At 38.0% G+C, this 20901-nt stretch overlaps 1 protein-coding gene across 1 annotated transcript in view; it reads left to right on the top strand.

The window, feature by feature from the left end:
* Positions 1-9238, top strand: part of LOC309499615 (uncharacterized protein) — a 48135-nt gene extending 38897 nt beyond the window's left edge. Inside the window, exon 4 of the mRNA XM_082170963.1 lies at positions 8957-9238. Coding sequence (XP_082027089.1) covers positions 8957-8975 — 19 coding nt within the window. The 3' untranslated portion in view covers positions 8976-9238. The remainder of the gene's footprint in view (positions 1-8956) is intronic.
* The last annotated feature ends 11663 nt before the right edge of the window (positions 9239-20901 follow it).

Below are 20901 nucleotides of genomic sequence, written 5' to 3'. Positions count from 1 at the left end.
TTTAACATTTCATAACAATTATTTTTTAACAGTTTATGGACAGTAAGCATATGCAAATCTCACAGTGACTGCAGGAAGCATTTAAAAAAGCTTCCAAGAAATCTTGATGTACCTTTTTGAAATGTTGTTTAACTCTGTTACTACTTAAACATTCTACAACATTCAATACGAATATGAATCATTATGTAAACAACATGTACAGTGTTAACGTGCAAAGTCTCAACAGCACAAGAGTTTTATGCAGAACATGCTCTAACACTGCTCAACTGGAGTATGAACCTATTTTTCTTCAGGATTCCACATTCAATGTGTACATTAATTTGAATCAACATAAATTAGGAATGTTAACATAAAATGTTACAAAACTACAATGTAAACATAAAATGTAAACAATAGATATTTGCACAGGTACCACATGCAAAGTCTCAAATAGTGTGAAAAGAGTGTTCTGCGCTTTGATATGTTTTCAGGTATGAGCATGCTTTTTTTTTCTTTCTTTTTTCTGCATTTTTGGGCATTGAGGTTGTGAGTGTGGATTGAAGTTTTGATGTTCTGAGTTTATAAAATGTCCAGCTATACAATGTCCATGACCCAGATGTTACTATCCAGAACACAATTAAATTCAGCACGGAACTGTGGGAAATTGTCATATGAGTCAGAGAGTTCTAGGACCATCCCACAGGTATGTCCAATCGGCCTTCTGGTGAAGTCTGTCTGGACGGTGAACTGTACATGAATAGCCTCAGCAACCACCAAATCGGAACCAGTACAGAATCTCAGAAATTTGCAGAGTTTGTCTTCGTCAGTTTCCCTGATGTACCTTTTCAGGTGGTTGGCAACCTCTGCTTGATTTTCTGACATTTGTGCTGGGAACTTCAACAGCCCAGTCACCTTTTTTGGTGTAGGCTTCAGGTCTTTGTATAGCTGTTGAATTTCTTCTTGACTAAGAGAGATCTGGCCTTTTGTGACCTCCCTCCAACAGTCAATAACGAACATTGGTTTCTGTATGAGTTCCTTGTGTGCAATTTCGTCAACAATTCCTGGTAGAGAGGAAACCGTGACCCTCCTCCTGCATTCATAAGTGTTCATGATGTCCAGAAGGTCATCCATGTCAACAGAGGAAAAGTCATTGAGCGCTTGATTGAGAACATCTCGTTCCTGGCAGCTCACAAAATGAAGGAAGGCTGCCTTTAGGTCTGTATATACAGCCCCAAACATCATTTCCTCAAGAAATGGTGGAGCAAGCTTAATGGGCAGGTATTTGCAATCTTTAAACCCTTTAAGAAGGATTCGCCCCACAGCTTTCCATTTGTCAGAGCTGAAGTCATGCCTGAGGAAAGGCACTTTTACAGATGTCCCGACAGTGCAGTGTTCATAGAAATCAGACCAGAAGCTACTGTACACATCGCGAAGGACACCCGGACCACTGCCTGCTTCCTCTGAGTTGTTAGGAAGTATACGTCTCACTGTCAAGGACTGGTTGACAATCTTGTGGTCAGAAAATGCCTCTATCATGTCACTGAAGCTATTTGAGTAGTGTATGGTTACATTTCTGTTGGGCAATGCATTAGGAGCACTCTGTGGTGAGTCAAAAGGCTCATGGATCACTGTGTCACTAAGAGAATCTCCATCAATATGGTGTTGTGGACCAAATGTAATCTCGGGGTCACTGCTGACATTGAGCGCAATGCTTGCAAGGTGGTCTTGTGAGGAATGTATGCTCGTCTCTTCATCAGAAACCAAGAACACATCAGGAAGGGTGTCTTGAGGCTCATTTACCTCTAGTTGCTCATAGTCGTGAGTATACAAGTCATCACCTTTTGTCGGATCTGAATTGGAGATATCACTAGCATGGTCAGATTCATCACTAGATTCACTAGACTCTTCAGTCAGGTTAATTTTTGGATGAGTTGCTAAATAGAAACGCAATATTGGGAGTTTGACAGTATTGTAAATTCTTCCGACTGAGAGATCCTTGGGGAGAAGATTTTGCTTGAAGTCCCAAACTTCGAATTCAAAATCAGACTCTTGACCTTTGGTGGAAACTCCATTGTGAAAGAATAATGCCTTTCCCTCTTTTAGTATGTCATCATATCCTGCCTGAACATTTATCTGTAGTTTTCTAGTCCCCCCACCTTGCCTTGCTCTGACCTGTTTTATCCCTTTATTTTCTTTGTGAAGCCATCCAATTTCAATATTTCGTATGCATGATTTTACTTTGCTTCTTGCTTTTTTGTTTGAGGTTTGTGGTACCTCCTCATCCTTATTTCCCTCCCTTCTAAGATTCATTTTCTCTCTTAATTTCTCTAAGAGACCTTGCTTTCGCTTCACAGATGGTGTCTGATGCCTGCAAAAATGTATCAAGGCAATCCTGTCACCATATGAGGGAAGGTACTTTGCAAGTTCCGCATCTTCCATAAGCAGGATGACTTCTCTGTCAATCTGTGAAAGCAAAGGGACAAGGATGTTAGCTTTGGACACAAGAAAATCATACTGATTCATAACAGCTAAAAGGACATGTAATTAAAGAAGAGAACCAAATGTAAAATCTGGTCACTCATATTAGATACAGTAATGGGCATGTTTAAATGGATATTACAAAAATTCAGAATGTTATGTTATTATTTACTTGACATGGACTGGTCTTTTAACATAGTGCGAAAAATAAAATACATTTTAATAAATATTTGTGTTCTTATTAGTTTTTTTATATTAAAGAAGTAGTTCACCCAAAAATGAAAATAGTTTTTAACGAAATCTGAAAAAAATCGTTGTGTCCCTCCATTGACAGCTATGCAACAACCACTTTTAAGCCCCAGAATGGTAGTAAAGACATCATTAAAGTAATCCATGTGACCCCAGTGGTTTAAACTTGAAATTGTATGAAGCGATGTGAGTGCTTTGTGTTAACCTTGTTAACCTTTCTATTAGCTAGTTAGAGCATATTCAGTGTGCCTAGTGATTTATACAAGCACCCAAAACACCATACCTTTTGCTGTTCCATAACTGTAATTGCTTCCTCAGAAATGCCTCGATTTCTCAGGAAATTGAAAACATCTGTATTTTCCTCCATCATGGGTCTGGAAAGTAGAGTACAAAAGAGTTGTTTTAGAATAGGATAGATTGAAAATAATTGATAAGGCTAGTGGGGAAAATAGAGGGAAAATAGAGGTATTAAAAAATTTTGACCTGTTGCATGTCAAAAAAGCCTCATAAACTGAATAAATACATGTAATTTTATTTCATTGATTGGTAACACTTTACAATACGGGTGCACTAATATGCATTAATTCATACTTAACTAATGCACAGATAATCATGAGTTAATGTATGACTCATGAAGAACTAAACCATTAATGAATTATTACTGCATCAGCAACTAATAAAGAGTCTATATGATTAATAGTGTCACGGTGGTGTAGGTTGAAAAAAGGCGAACAGGCAAAGAGCTCCATGAAAATGTTATGATTGGCTTATGTTCTGCAAACCCTTGTGCATTAAGTCATCATGGATTTTATACAATTAAAAAAAATATCACAGAATAATGGTTTCTATACTGTAATAAAGGATATGCCAATTAACACTGCATTATTCATATAAATATGGAAATACCCCATGATGGCTTGAAAAACACACATAAACCATATATTATCACATCATGTGTTCATTGTCCTCATGTTTCATCAGTCAAAAGGTTTCTGCTTTTTATTCAGTTTAGCTGGGTGATTTTTTCCATTTAAGGGATTTACTGGAACGTCATAAATCATTACTTCTACGAGACCGTTTTTGTCGTTCTGTTTGAGAGCGCCCTACGGCTTCAACTATTGAAGTTACACTAGTAGTATGAGAGTGTTTGAGCTACATAAGGCTCACATGATCATCTCATTTTGGATAAGAATAATCCAAATCCGTCAGGTCACGTTTATCTGGTCTTTTTTAATTTAAATCTCTTATTTCACATTGCCCCAAATGTTTATGTGAACACATCCGAAAAAAGTGCGGGGATTTTTAATTAGATTTTGCTAAAGTGGTAGAACTGAGCAGGTATTAATGTATATGATAATATTGATAAAGGGGCTTATTTAATTATTCACAATCAAAGCAGTTCCGTAGGCCTAATCATTCTTCTTGAGCCATCACTAACAGGCGCCCGCAGTTTGAAAACTCCTGTAGGCCTTTGTTTCATTAACTTTAAGATAATCTGATAACTACGTTTTATATTTAAATTGTATCTCTTGTTTAGTGATTTTTACTGTACATAAAGGGCAAGGTAGCCACACGATTGCAGCATTAACGTTAGTGCAATACAGTTTACCCGCAACGCCACCGTGTAGGCTACCTTGTGCAACGCCATCAAACTACATTTACACAAATGTGTAAAGGTTGATTTAAAAAGTTATAGAATAGTAAGCATACCTGATGGATCGTGAAAGTTTTCGGCTCTCCAGCTGTTCAACACTGGCGGCTGGCGCAGGACTGTGTAGTGTGTTTCACGTTACGTCAACGAGGCTGCGTTTGTAATTTTGACTTTAATCTCGAAATGTTTCGACTTTAATCTCGAAATGTTTCGACTTTATTCTCGAAACATTTCGACTTTATTCTCGAAAGATTTCGACTTTAATCTCGAAACATTTCGACTTTAATCTCGAAACATTTCGACTTTAATCTCGAAACATTTCGACTTTAATCTCGAAACATTTCGACTTTAATCTCGAAACATTTCGACTTTAATCTCGAAACAATCTCGAAATGATAGCATTTATTTATTTTTTTTACATTTTTTTTTTATTTTTTTTTACATTTTTTTTTTTTTACGGATATATTTTTTTTTTTTACGTTGCGGTTCAGGGCTTCCGTACAGATCCAATCTTTTGACTATATCCGTTTTTTTTTTTTTTTTTTTTTTTTTTTGTGGCCCGCCTGTTTACATTCACTTTACAGGACTGAAATCCAATATCTGTGTTTACATTAATTCCCTGGTTTTAAATGGCCGTGCTATTAACATTATTTAGGCCTATATAATTAATGTCGTGTGGTCATGATTATTTTCCAGCATGGACAAGATAAAACTGTCATGACTCATGAATGTTTTGGTGATGGAACAGATATAGTCCAGAAATAATTTTTGTATCTACAGATTAGTTCTAGAATTCTGGAGTGAAATAAAGTAGCGCTGTAATAGGCTATATACAGTTGGGAGATCAAGTATTTTAATACACTGCCATTTTTGCAGGTTTTCCCACTTACAAAGCATGTAGAAGTCTGTAATTTGTATCATAGGTACTTCTCAACTGTGAGTGACAGAATCTAAAACAAAAATCCAGAAAATCACTTTGTATGATTTTTAAGTAATTCATTTGCATTTTATTGCATGACATAAGTATTTGATACATCAGAAAAACAGAACTTAATATTTGGTACAGAAACCTTTGTTTGCAATTACAGAGATCATACATTTCCTGTAGTTCTTGACCAGGTTTGCACACACTGCAGCAGGGATTTTGGCCCACTCCTCCATACAGACCTTCTCCAGATCCTTCAGGTTTCGGGGTTGTCGCTGGGAAATACGGACGTTCAGCTCCCTCCAAAGATTTTCTATTGGGTTCAGGTCTGGAGACTGGCTAGGCCACTCCAGGACCTTGAGATGCTTCTTACGGAGCCACTCCTTAGTTGCCCTGGCTGTGTTTCGGGTCGTTGTCATGCTGGAAGACCCAGCCACGACCCATCTTCAGTGCTCTTACTGAGGGAAGGAGGTTGTTGATCTCGCGATACATGGCCCCATCCATCCTCCCCTCAGTACGGTGCAGTCGTCCTGTACCCTTTGCAGAAAAGCATCCCCAAAGAATGATGTTTTCACCTCCATGCTTCACGGTTGGGATGGTGTTCTTGGGGTTGTACTCATCCTTCTTCTGTCTCCAAACACGGCAAGTGGAGTTTAGACCAAAAAGCTCTATTTGACACAGTTTTGTATACTCGCCAACTCCAATTTTTACTTGCATGTGGTGGTTGGCGAGTGTTAATTTTAGGCCTTTGGGTTCAAGTCATTATAATGAGAAAGTTATTCTCATTATTATGGGTCCCCCTCCCCAGCTCAGGTAGAGCAGCGTGCAGCGGTGAAACTCTGGAAAGCTGTCTAGGAAGCAGGGATGGAAATTAACTTTTTTGTCCACCTGCCACTGTGGCTGGTGGATTCCAAAATCTACCTGCCACTCAACGTTTGTACCAGTCAATTTCTTGTTTTTAACCAACAATGTGTAACTGCATGTGAAAATTAATACTACAAGATCTACAATACTTAAGCCGTTTATTCCATAGGGTAAAGTCTCATGGTGAAACGGCATGCTACTTTTATTTACCTGCCACGGTGGCTGGTAGGTGAAGCAAGTTTACCAGTCACAACACAAAATCACCAGCATTTGGCTGGTGGCTTGTGCTAATTTCCATCCCTGTTAGGAAGGCCAGAGGCTACAGTCACATGCTCCACCCATTAAATGGCTTATTACAGTGGTCCCAGTGTGGTTTTAAAGAGTTGTTTTCTCCCCCTCCAAACAAGTGTGAGGGAGTTGTTTACTGGGAAATTGTTCACATGAATTGTTTACTGGGAAAAAGTTAACTTATCAGTTGAGTTATGAAGTTAACACCCAATTCCCCAGTGCCCCACAGATCATTTCTCCCCTTCTGCCCATGAGCCCATAATGAAGGGCAAAACAAAAACGAAACTGTCTAGATCAGAGCTGCAGTTCCCAGCTTTGCTGCTAGATGGCGCCGCCGTGATGGCGCTGACAAGTGAGCAGGAGCTGCAGCAAGTGGGCACATATGCACAGTACATCCCTGGGTTTTATCCGTTACAGTCAGGGGTTATAATCTGCAATTTGCTGTACAACCTCAACTCAACCTCTCTCAAGTGCACAGGGATGTTTTTGTCCAAGCCTGGACAAAGTGGCTCTCTGGGGATGGCCCATGAAAGGTTAACCTTAATTGTTACAGGCTTACGCATTGAAGCTCTAGCGTTCTGAATTTTTTCAAACACCCTCAGAGCTTATGATCAGAAATGAATGTTTGAGCAACTGTGTGCACAGATGCATTGTTCCCTTTCTCTGTTCTTTTGTGGACGTGTCATGCTTCCTGCAGGAGCTTTTAGATAAGGGGAGATCCTTTTCTTTTCTAAAGGCATATTTTGCTGCGATTTCTGCATGCTGTGTGGGGACAGAAACACCCGCTCAACTGTAGGTTTATGAGAGGTGCGTGGCATCTGATCAAGGTTTATAAGCCTTTTTTATTTGATTTATAAAATAAATAAGGTTTACATAAACCTTGAAAAAGGTTTATTTGTTTATAAGCTCGATTGTGGGATCTGTCTGTGGTCCTCAGCCCCTTTTGAGCCTATAGGTGGTATTGATTTAAAGCTCCTTTCGCTAAAGGCTGCTTTATTATTGGCTCTTTCAACTGTGAGGCGGGTAAGTGAACTTCATGCTTCGTTGGTTCATAACTCCTGTATTCAGTTCTCAAAACCATAAAAAAAAAATATATATCCCGAAAGCATCATTGTGTTACTATGCAAACATAATTAAAATACAAAGGAAGAGAAATCAGTTAGTTGTTTCTTGATCTGATAAGGGTAAACCTATTTCACTGGGTAGTGGAAGCTAGATTAGGTTATAATAGCATGAGACTCTTCCGGAGGGACTAAGAGCTTTAAAAAATGTTTTCACATAAAGCTTCCATTCTGTTCAGGAAGTATTTGTGATTGATTACGGTTTGTATTACCATCATTTTTTTTCCCCGACATAGGTTTTAATGGTTTATAATCTAATATGTATAATCATTGTACATAAAATGTGTAAGAACATTAATCCGGCTGCAATTGGTTTGAAATTGAGGCCATCAATAATATTTACATCTAAGTACTAGAGCTTGCTGTTATGGTAAGGGGTTGGACATTTCCTGAATACGTGCTAAGCGCTGCCAATCATAACACACTGGGCCAGCTAACCAATCACAGCACATTTCATATTTTCGAAGGAAATACTGATTGAAGCATTCAACCAGACTAGGGACAGAGGAGCTGTAATAATGTACAATGTTTTTTTTGTTTTTTTTTAACAATCAAGCATGAAAGCATATTCTAGCATACCCCAAAAACAAAATTAAGACTTCATAAAAGGGCATAATAGAACCCCTTTAATATTTGATTAATTATTTTGACATTTGATATGAATTTGACCCTGGAAAAGCCTAAAGTGCGGGTGAACTGTGAGGTGTGAAAGCCTTTTCACACTTAACACATTTTGATTAGAAAAAGTAGAGACATTCTTGCTGGGCTGGAATATTCACCTACTGATGAAGCAATGCTTTTTTCTTTCTTTTTTTTTTCTTTGGTCTTTAAAGAAATGTGCTTACCAATAAGATATACACTTTGAGCTGCTGCAAAATACACATTTAAGAGCATTTGGTGGCACTAGTGAAACCAGCATTAAAGGTTAAAACTACTTTAAATGAAACATTGGCATTTCATGAACACTTTGAACTACGCGAGTAATCCATGATTAGTCAATTGTGTAAAACAGTCCAATTTAAACGTTTTTTTTTTTTTTTTTTTTTTTACATTTACAAGACTTTTACATTTATTGCTTTGGCAGACATTTTTTCGACGGCTGAAAGTTTGCATGTATCGCCCTCTGTTGAACAGGCGTGAATGTGCTTTTCCTTCAGTCCAACACACATTTGTGTATGGTTCGGTGTGAAAAGATGGTCTGTCAACAAATTCTCACATTTTTGCCTAGAGGCCATCTTCATGACATTAAAATAGATCATAATTGTGCACAGCAGTTGTTGACCAGACTTGATGGGATTAAAATGACTATTGAACTCATCAGTGATCTTGACTTTGAGCTTCACTTTTCATTTCATGTTTGTTTCTCGTTTGAAATCTCACTTGATTTTATGTTTCTTTTAGACCTGATGGATGTGAATGAGAAAAGAAAAACAGAAGCTAAAAATGCTGTCTGTAAAATCAAAATCGGTAAATCAAGTCTGAAGATTCACATGAGAGTTCACACTGGGAAGAAGCGGCTCAGGCTTTCACTCTGAAATCACTTCTGCTCATTCTGAAGTTTCATTGGGCTTCAGTCCTAAAGAAACACCTGAAGATTCACACAAAGGAGAAGATTCATTAGTAATATTACAGCAGAAAAGACACGGCGGTGTGTGTTTCAGTGCTGAAGTCCTTTACTACAGAAGAAGATGAACTGAACGAGTGCCAGAAAATCCACACTGGAAAAAACTAAAACATTTCAAGGCAAAGTTCAGGAGCTGAAGAAGTCATAACACTTTTAAGAGAGACATGAATCTGATATTATTTTTTAACTAATTCTTCATATTTTTATTTTATTTTATTAGAACATCTAGTTTCTCTTCAACTTCTACTCTTCCATGCAAACGCAAGATATACTTTCATCTATCTTTGAAACTGGACACTTTTCTTCTCTTATGCTTTTGGCTCTTCAGTAAAGAGAGAGATCTGTCTCATTTGCTTTCACTTTTACTTAATGTTTGTTTGCTTCATGCAGTTATTATTATTATTTTTTATTAATATGCAACAAAAACAAAACATACATAACAACCAACATGGTGTGTGTGAGTGTGTGCACTAAAAACTCCTGGGTCAAAAATAACCCATAATGGGTTATTTTTGACCCAACTCCTGGGTTAAAAAGGGACCAACTAATTTCTGGGTTATTTCAACCCAGAAAATTGGGTTATTCTTTTTTACCCTGTTGTGGCAAAAATTAATTAAACACTCGTCACTGCGTAAGAGACGCTCTGAATTCCAATGATCATTTAAAAGTTTCATTTAAAGATCATTTAAAATTTCTTGCAAGAATGTCCCAGTTGCCACACAGAGTCACAGAAATACACTGTGGAGCAAGTGAGACAGGGGAGGGGTGGACTGATCAGCTTTTATATCATTTCTCAAGGTTTCTGATTATCTAAAGAAGGAAAGGTTCCTTGGCTAGTGATCTAATTTTATGCTGTATGTATGGGGATGTACTATCCCAGTATGCCTTATTTCAGAAAATAAAACTTTGTTTTACACACTTCAAGCACTTTTACATTTTTATTGCATTAAATTAAAATCTATATGAAAAAAAACACACAGTTGGACATGTTTATTTTCCTATTTATTTTAGGTCACACTGTAATAACAATATTAGAAATAAAAAATAGAAAAATAAACGACAATTCTCTGAAGAGCCTCAGGAATTTAAGCCTGGGGCCAACTTTGGGGACAAGATTTTTGATAGTGTCCTCATCAAAGAGAAGAAATGCCTCCTCATCTACAGTATGTCTTCATCTGAAAGACAGAAAACAAGACAACATGAGTACTGTTAATAAGTCGAGACAATTGTGAACCACTCACCAGACACTTTCATTATTAAGCTAACAAATAATCACTTTTAAGGGAATGCTGTGTTTTTTTGTTTTTTTTTGGCCCAAATTGCTAGTTAACTAATGTGGTTATTTTGCAGCATTAGGGACCGTTCGGTATTTATGGAAGGGGCCACCGGAGGAAAATAGGGGAGGGTCATGTCTTTTTATTATTTGTTGAGGGGAGGGTCATCGAACTTTTTTTAGTCTAGGGGGGAGGGTCACCCAACTTTTATATTCATGAAAACAGCAACATTTCAAAGTGGCTTGTTTGGTGCTATTTTTTTCCATTTAGCTCCATGTTGATCTCGCGTTATCAGCCCCCCTTCGATATCAGATGGGTCTGACCCAACAAAAATCCAGTTTGGCGCTGTTTGACAGTGCGCGCGCACTTCAGTTCGCGCTTAGAAAAAGTGCATCATGTCAGAACAGAATGCCAAAGAAATGTTTACCCGGCAAAGCTTTAAAGCACGAGCAATTAATGAACTTTTGTGATTGCGAATAAGTGCACAGTGTCCTGTGAGTGTAACTCTACCACTGCATTAACATGTGTGACGTGAATGTACGTCGAGTTTTAAAGTATTGGGACTGAGGAGCAAGAACCGCGCTGATAGAATGTGCGCTGTATAGCGCGATACTACCATATTTTAGTTTCCATTCTTATTTTGTTTCCACGATGTGTAAGATGTAGGGCTACCACATCTTTATATGGGATATATTTATACCACATCTATAAATTCGTTAAAATTGGGCGATTCCAGTGTTATGGACGTGACATTTGGAGTCAAAACTTGAAATATAAATTCTCAGAAAATGCATTTAATACCAATATTTTGAAACGTCTGAAAGGAGTCAAGACATTAGAAAAATATCAGTCTACACATGCGTTTTATATTTAATATGAGGGAAATACACGTGACGTGACGCAAAATATTTTTTAGTAGCCTAATTCTATAAATTAGTACACTGTGCAAACCAAAAGATATATACCCACCGGATTAATAAAGATCGGCCTCTACAGAACATAAAATATTATATTATTTTTATTTTATTTTTCGTGTTCGCATTTATGTAAAAAACAAAAAAAACAATGTTACGGACGTGACAGTTCTCCATTACGGACATGACTGCTCTGAAAGCGAAATTTCACAGAGACCTCAAACAGAAAGCACAAAGCCTTTCTTTAAAGTGAATTTCGTTTTTTTATTAATTGTATCTTAATTTTAATCAATGTTTCATCTGGATTTAATAAATAAGAAGTAAATATAGTAGAAAATAGCTAATCATGACACGGAGGCGCGGGCGAGTGAACTGGATCTTGTCTCATAAATGAACCGAAACTCAGCGTAAGATAGGCTATGCTACTTGCCTCACAGACCTGAGAAATATATAGAAAGCTTGAAATGTCTACTCTTAAACAGAACAATTCAAAACGAAGGAAAACAGACTGCTTTCTGCTTATGAAATGTGCATTTCTCTCTGGCGCGTTCTGAGAAGATCGCGACGCATCGTCAACTTCATCTTTGCAGTCGACACAGAAAACACTTGTTTATTAATAAACAATTAAAATGTCTCCTTGCTATATTTGACATATTAGTAATCATTACTTTTGCCGGTTCTTTATGACAGCTTTTAGATGCTTTATTGGCAGCGCCACCCACATGTTGAACGAGTCACACCGCACCGAAAACATGATTTTTTTCAAATCTAAAATCAAAAATCGTGATACGAACCGAATCGTAGGTTTGGTCTATCGTTACAGCCCTAGTAAGATGAGAAAGCAAGAGTTTAACGTTATGGTAAAAAACAAAAAAAACAAACAAAAAAACAATGGCTATCTGAACATCTTTGCCAAGCGCAAACCAGTACAGAAGTAGGCTAATCAATAAATTATCGGGGAGGGTCATGCCTTTTTTCACAATCATTTTGGAGGGTCATAGAAAAATGTATTGCTGGCGAAGGGAGGGTCATGTCTTTTTTGACAACAGATCTCAAAACTCCTCCGGTGGCCCCAAAAATAAAAAATGAACAGTCCCTTACCCATTTTGTGTGAATGACAGTTTATACTGTCCATCTTTTCTTTCATTAACAAGTGTAATGACATTAATGCAAAGGTGAATATCTGGCCCATTCTTATGCATAACAGCTTAAAGACAAGGCACAAGTATCTTTTAGGGTTTTATAGATATGCATACCCACTGTCGAAGAAGTTGTGACTTTCACAAAATCTTGCACTGACACATTTAAGCCTTATTAAAGAAAATGTTTAGGTATAGAGAGATTATATAAGGGAAGTAAGGGTAAAATGCTCACCTCTAAAATTCTCTATCAACTCAGACAGCCGCCACTCAGTTAGGTTATCAGTGACAAAGCTGTCCATTCAAAATGACCTGGAGAAAACAGCAATATAGAGGTTAGCAACAATTCGAAGACTTGACCCGCTTCTTTAACTCTCACTACTTCAGCCAGTAGAGCACTGTATAATATGATAAGCACGGCGCAGCTGGTAAACATAACTCAACAATTGTGTTGCCTCGTCGCTCTGTAGCCGCGGCTAACGGGGTCGCACACACCGGACGAGAAGCGCAGCGCCGCACCGCGTTGCGTCTAGGACAACTCGAGGTATCACACACCGGACACGCACTCTCTCAGTTTATGGCCGCGCAGTGCCATGTCTTTAAAATTCGTACACATTATTCTCTATGAGTAGCCTACACACACTGGCGGCGCCTCATGTTACCTGGTCAAAAACAGCTCTGTTTTCAGCACGCCGTTTAAGTGCATGTCTCTTTAAATGATAATGAGCTTTGCTTACCCCGCCCCTCTGTTCTGTGGGGCGTTGACACAACACATGTGGAGTGTTGCCTTGACAACAGTTGAGGCTATATTTTGAAGAATGGCAGCGGGAGTCTCTGAGGACACATCTGTGCAAACGTATTAATTTGAACTAAGAAGTTCGACAATTAAGGCTTGAACAGGACGTTTCTGAATGGTTGGTTAACGTAATGTCACTTTGACCTATCTTTGTATATACTGGCAGGGTAGAGTAGTGAGATACGAACGCCATGTGTTTACTGATGTATACGTTAGTTCATTGAAAAGCAAATAAGTGATCAGATTACATAACTTATTCCGGCATAATATTAAAAAACATCAATTAGAGTATTTATAGTCTTGAATCAGAAGATCATCATGATCTGACTGCTCACACCATACAACCGTAGACGCCGTAGAAAATAAAGCCTCTGCTGCAGTTTGTTGCACAGGTTGTCAATATGTGTATTCCAGCAAAGAAGACTGTCGATGTGGACACCTAAGTATTTGTATGAGGACACCTGAGTCACTTCCTGGTTTTTAATGACCACTGGCTCGTGGTCTGTATGTAGATTTCTTTTTTTTTTGTATTTTCACAAACCACGCATAAATGTCATTATCTCAAAACTACAAACTTTCACATACATGATGCTGATATATTATTGTAGCAGAGTTTGTGCTGAATACAGTGTAATTAGACTTTAGCCATGAAAATGTCACAAGTAACAGAAATAACCACAAATGTCAGAGCATGTCAGAACACCTCCAGGGCCCAGAAAACAGCTCAGACCCCAGAGGGTTAAGGAGAGGATGACCGGGGCCATGTATTGCGAGATTTTGGGGAACAACCTCCTTCCCTCAGTTAGAGCACTGAAGATGGGTCGAGGCTGGGTCTTCCAACATGACAATGACCCGAAGCACACAGCCAGGATAACCAAGGAGTGGCTCTGTAAGAAGCATATCAAGGTTCTGGCGTGGCCTAGCCAGTCTCCAGACCTAAACCCAATAGAGAATCTTTGGAGGGAGCTCAAACTCTGTGTTTCTCAGCGACAGCCCAGAAACCTGACTGATCTAGAGAAGATCTGTGTGGAGGAGTGGGCCAAAATCCCTCCTGCAGTGTGTGCAAACCTGGTGAAAAACTACAGGAAACGTTTGACCTCTGTAATTGCAAACAAAGGCTACTGTACCAAATATTAACATTGATTTTCTCAGGTGTTCAAATACTTATTTGCAGCTGTATCATACAAATAAATAGTTAAAAAAATCATACATTGTGATTTCTGGGTTTTTTTTTTTAGATTATGTCTCTCACATTGGACATGCACCTACGATGACAATTTCAGACCCCTCCATGATTTCTAAGTGGGAGAACTTGCAAAATAGCAGGGTGTTCAAATACTTATTTTCCTCACTGTATATGTGTTAGGGCTGTATATTATTGCATTATATCAGGTTAGATTAGTTATAGTATATTGTTATTATTAATTAAATAGCTATGTCATAGTATTATATTACAGTTGTTCTCAATTGCTAAAACACTAAAACCCATTGGCTGAACAAAGTTTTCAGTTGCCTGAACTCATTTAGCTAATTGTGCAGTCTGTTGTCAATACCTTAAACCATTTCACATGGTAAAACACAATTTGCAGATCTCACTTAGACTTTTCAGCAAAACTCTAAACACATTCTCATTCTCAAAACACATTCTGCACTCTAAAGCACATGTCATCCATACTGGTAAACACAAGTGGCAACAATCAAATACAAATAGAGAACACACGTCATTGAATGAACACAACCACTCAAAATTGATTTAACCTGTTTCAAATGATGTGACACAAAACAACTTGTGTGAGAGGACGAGGACGAGTGCGAATGTGAGGTGGGCGACGAGGAGGAGGGAAAGAAAGAGGAAGAGGGGGAGGAGGGACAATATTGCTTGTGATGTCGACATTTTTACTCCTTTGATTTTTGTCCCTGTTAGTATTGTATACTGTAGTACAGTGCATCCTAGGCTGTATACTGTACAATGAAAAAATTGTATGGCCCTGAACATTGTGCTTTCCATTTGTTAACAGCACTGACTGCTCAATAGATTTTTAATGGTTGCAGGTTCATATCAACAAAGAACAAGAATTACAGTATCACAGAGACAAAGGACAAGTTTGTGAGATGCAGGGTACAGTACTGTAAAAATAGGGGTATACAAGGAGGAGGAAGAACAAAAAATAAATAAATTGCAAAGAGCAAAGCAGAGTAGTAATTTCTGATCAATTTTGAGCTACTATGATAGTTTTAATTCATCAAAAGACAATGACGGAAACATTTGAAATTTGGTTTGAGATTAAAAATGTACTTCTCCCTGAGAACTGTTTTTTTTTTTTTTTTTTTTTTTTTTTATCAAGTGCAGTCATACAGTATGTGACAAATTAACTTTTTGATGGTACAGTAATGTGTCACGGGTAAGTCTACAAACAGAATAGCAGTCCGTAGATATCTTTCGAGAACTATATGTTTTGAACAATGTGTTTTCTATTTTTTGGTGTATTGTTTACTGACTGCTTGATAGTGTATATCATTTTTTTTATCACTTTGTTTATGATTTGAGAGCAGTGTTTGATTTTGAACACGGGTAAAGTTTCATTTTGCAAGAGGAGTCAGAGGTTTTGTAAATAGTGCTTGAAGATGAGGTTTTGTGTTTAATGTTTTCAGAAAATGGAGCAAGGTTTCAGAAATTGTGTTTTAGAAATTGAGAAAAACTGTAATTAGATGAGATTATTTGGATTTTTGGATCTGGGCTGGACTGCTTTTTTATTTGGATTGTCCTTTTGGATTTGTTTGCTTTTTGTGACCTCTTCCTTTTTCCTGGTAAATGGACCAGCAAGAAAGAGGAAATCCTGCCCTCTCTGTGCTCAACATAAGCATCAGTCTCCTCATTTATATCAGCTGGCACTGGCGTTTGTATGTTCCTCTGCATCCTCTGTTCCATGCGAAAGGATCTTTTCCAAGGCTGTAGAGGTTTTGTCCGAGAAGAGAAATCGTCTAAACCCCAACAACACTTGAAATAATTCTGTTTCTCAATAAAAATCATTTGTACGGTAATCCTTTCTTCACCCACTCCAACCTGCAGTGTTGCAGTTTGCTCCTCTATATCCCCAGTCCCATAAGCACAACACTGCACTAAAACAAGTAACAGTTCAGTGCACTAAACAACCCAGAAACAATTCTTAACCTTTCCCACCCCACACTTTTCTGTTGCAGTTTGCTTTATTACACTCCCTCCACCATAAGCACTGCACTCAACACAGTCTCACTTTTGTTGTTCATACTGTCACTATCCAAACAATTTATGAATAATTAATGAACTGTGTGTGTGACAGTTGTCTCTGCACAAGTAAATTCAGAAAGATACATATTTTATATTATACCCAGGCAATGGACAAATGTCTGCTCAGGTCTTTTTATTATTGCAAATGAAAGGTTACAGACATTAACAGTGAGAAAAAAATAAATAAAATTGTGGGTGGGTGGGGGGGGGGGAAGATATAGCAGACAAATTAATGTCACTAGTGAGCAATGCTGAATGAAGTTTCGAGTAATTAACCTTTGGCTGAAGCAATGGGCTGCGAGGTCTCAGTGGTTCAGGAAGCCTTATTTTGCCATCACTAATGACAACTATGACGGAAATTTATTGACATTTTCATCCACAAATAAAAACTAGACGAAAATGTTTGGAGGGAGGATTTAGGAAGAGATCCAGTCAGATCTGATGTGTGTGTGTGTGTGTGTCCCTCAGATTTCTGATTGCTTAAAATAAAATAATAAATTGTTGATGTGTTGTTAGTCTAATTGATAGAATGACCAATCTAATCTAATCTATCAAAATACTGCGCGGTAAAATGCGGCTGTTTTCAAACTTGATTTGACGTGTTGTGCGTAACCTACGCTGTCATCTTCGTGGGAGAGTTCATGCGGTGACAATGGCAGCGTTGTGCAAAGTACAATATTACGCATGAAAAGATGAGTGAGAAGGAGAAAATAAGCCATCTACATCTGAGTTTGCTTCAGCTTACTACAAGACGACAGCGAGTGAAGCGGCTAGGAGACAGAAACGCACATATTTCATCACAGGAATAGCGGTGAGACTTCGACTCAGATCGGCACAATGCGCAATGACTTGTTTGCAATTGATGAACCGCCTTCACAACCAGTGATGACCACATTTCCTGTAGCCTATAGCCTATATCTGTTGTATACACTGTAAAAAATTTATTGTCAAATTAACAGTAACTTACTGGCAACAATTATCCAGTAGTTGCTGTATTTCATTCAACAGTAAAATTACTGTAACACTTAACTACAGTAGTGTTAAGCATACTGTAAAATTAAATGCATTATTTTACTGTAATTTCTTACCATATTCTAGTACAGTATTACACCGTTGATTTTTAATAATACTGTATAGTATTATACAGTTATGTATATGTGATTTTTTTTATAAAATGTGATTTTATTTATTTTATAGTGCTACTGAATAACCTGTAAAATATGTAGAAAATCCATAGAAATATTATTTTAGCTTATAATGGGAAATAGAAAAAAGAACATTTGAAGCTTAAACTGCATAACAAGGTTTATTGTGATTTTCAAACAATACATGAGTAATAATAATGTACAATACAACAATAAAATTCTTTTTTTAAAACAAGACTAATGAACAATTTATAATTAATAATTAAAATCAGTGAACAATTCATGCAAAATTTATCCTGAACAGGTAAAATAGAAAGATTAAAAGGGTCAATGTCTGATCCATCTATTAGAAAGATAGTTAATTCATAACAACTCAACCACCCACTCCCTGCTGTAGGAAAACAGCTTAAAGGGTTAGTTCACCCAAAAATGAAAACTCTGTCAGTAATTACTCACCCCCATGTTGTTCCAACCCCGTAAGACCTTCGTTCATCTTCGGAACACAAATTAAGATTTTTTGATTAAATCTGAGAGTTGTCTCACTCCTCCATAGGCTTCTAAGGGATTGGAACTTGCTGTCCCAGAAAATGTATTAAAGACATCGTTAATATAGTCCAAGTGACTCCAGTGGCTCAATCTTAAGTTTATCAAGCGACGAGAATACTTTTTGTGCGCAAAAAAACAACAAAAAAACTACTTTATTCCACTATTCATTTCCTTCTCTCTGGACCTCGAGTTTTTTCACGTAGTAAAACAGTGTAGCGCTTCTGGGTTGTACGTCACACGCATCACACACGACCAGCGTCGGCCATTAGTGAGCCTACGTGTGACGTATAACCCAGAAGCGCTACACTGTTTAACTACGTGAAAAAACTCGAGGTCTAAAGTGGAATAGTGGAATAAAGTAGTTTTTTTGTTGTTTTTTTGCGCACAAAAAGTATTCTCGTCGCTTGATAAACTTAAGATTGAGCCACTGGAGTCACTTGGACTATATTAACGATGTCTTTAATAACTTTTCTAAGCCGGCAAGTTCCAATCCCTTAGAAGCCTATGGAGGAGTGAGACAACTCTCAGATTTAATCAAAAAATCTTAATTTGTGTTCCGAAGGTGAACGAAGGTCTTACGGGGTTGGAACAACATGGGGGTGAGTAATTACTGACAGAGTTTTCATTTTTGGGTGAACTATCCCTTTAAACAAGTCTAAGATGGTCTACTGGTTTGAGATGGACTGCATAACTGGTCAGACTGGTCTGTTGCTGATTTTAAAGGGTTTTTGGCTGCATTCTATCTAGAGCAGTGGTTCCCAAACTTTTTGAAAGCATGGCACCCTTTTGTAGTGTTTTTTTTTTCCACGGCACCCTAACCCAATTAAACTAACCGAACATTTGTACATACATATATACAATTATATCCAGATGAGCAAACAACAAATGAAGCATAAAAAGCAGCATGAATTTATTATGAATGCATCACAACAGACATAATATGAGGCGAAACAACCCCTTCAGATGAATCATATGTCCATTTATAACTGGACACACGTCAACAGACTGATTTTAATCAATTAGGCTACTGTATGTGAGAATCATTGGAACAAAACTGATTTAAACATAATAATTAATTATTTTAATAATAAACAACTCCAAATATTTTTTTATTTAGTTCCTCGTTTGCTTTGTTCAAACCTGACCTTATAACTTATAACTTAAAAAATAAAATATCTTTGCAGGGAACTGTCGCGGGCATTTTAATGGGACACATGTGCCTGCTTTTGCGAGCACAGCCTCTTGATACGGGGGTTGATTGAGGATAGTGCAACTCGTAGATCGTGCTCCACTGACAGACGCTGCCTTTTTTTGTTTTTCACGTATGCTAGGGATGAGAACGCTAGCTCGCACAAGTAAGAGGTTGAAAACGGCAACAGCACATTGACGGCGCATTCTGAGATAGATGGGTATTCGTGTCCCACATGCAGCCAAAATTCATCTGAAGACATTTCTCCAAATTTTAATTTTAAAGTGCGATCCATAAGAAGTTCCGCCAGTTCTTCTTGCGATTTGATTGGCAACATCTTTGCCGATTCTGATGAGAGAGGGTTAAAGGGGTCACGGATCCAGTCAAAGTTTTCATTATCAGCGCCAGCGGGGAAGTAAACCTCAAACCTTTCCTGTAGCGTCTTCAGATGTGCAGCTATAGATTTGAATAGAACTGGAGTCTTGCAAGCGGGGTCCTCTGCTGTTAAGGGAAACATGTCAATGTTTTTATTTTTCAGAATTTCTTGCCACAGCTTGAGTTTGGCCTTGAAACCGTTAAGTTTGTCTGTTGCTGTTAAAATGTTTTCTTTCGTTCCTTGCATCTTTGTGTTAAGCTCATTTAAGTGACTAAAAATGTCTGCGAGGTATGCAATCTTAGCCCACCACGAGTCGTCGTTGATCTGTTCTTTGTGGGGTATGTCGTGCTCAGTTGAAAACTGCCTGAGTTCATCTCGAAGCTCATAGACACGGGAAAGCACCTTGCCCCGTGACAGCCAGCGCACCTCCGTATGCAGCAGCAGACTCTGATGCTCAGACCCCATTTCATTTCACAGTATGTTAAACAATCGGGACTTCAATGGTCGTGACTTAATGTAGTTTACAATTTTGACAGCTTGTTCTAATGCTACAGTCAGGTCTGGGGGCATTGCTTTTGCGACGAGTGCTTCGCGGTGCAGCATGCAGTGGGTAATCTGCACATCTGGGTTTTGGTTCTTCACCATAGTTACCAGTCCTTTTACTTTTCCAGTCATAGATGCAGCTCCATCTGTGCAAATACTATGACACATGCCCCAGTTTAGACCACATTCTTTCAAGTACGTATCGATGACAATAAACATTTCTTCCCCTGTTGCACGACTTGTTAGTTCTTTGCAGAAAAAAAAATTCTCCATAATTAATTCCTCATCAGTATATCGCACACTGGCCAGGAGATGACAGTGTCCACTGCAGTCCGTAGAATCATCAATTTGGAGTGCAAATTTGCCACTTTTGTTTAGTTTTTCGGTTAGTTGTGTTTCTATATCAGCAGCCATGTCATCAATGCGACGTTTAATTGTGTTGTCAGATAATGGGATTTTGTCAATTTCTTTGACAGCGTCCTCACCTATCATTACCCCTACGATTTTTTTGCAGGCTGGCAAAATGAGTGAT

The sequence above is a fragment of the Leuciscus leuciscus genome (genome assembly GCF_965113295.1).
Source record: "Leuciscus leuciscus genome assembly, chromosome: 1".
NCBI classification, from domain to species: Eukaryota; Metazoa; Chordata; class Actinopteri; order Cypriniformes; family Leuciscidae; genus Leuciscus; species Leuciscus leuciscus.
Note: the sequence above shows the minus strand (reverse complement) of the source record. Positions and strands in the feature narration are given on the sequence as shown.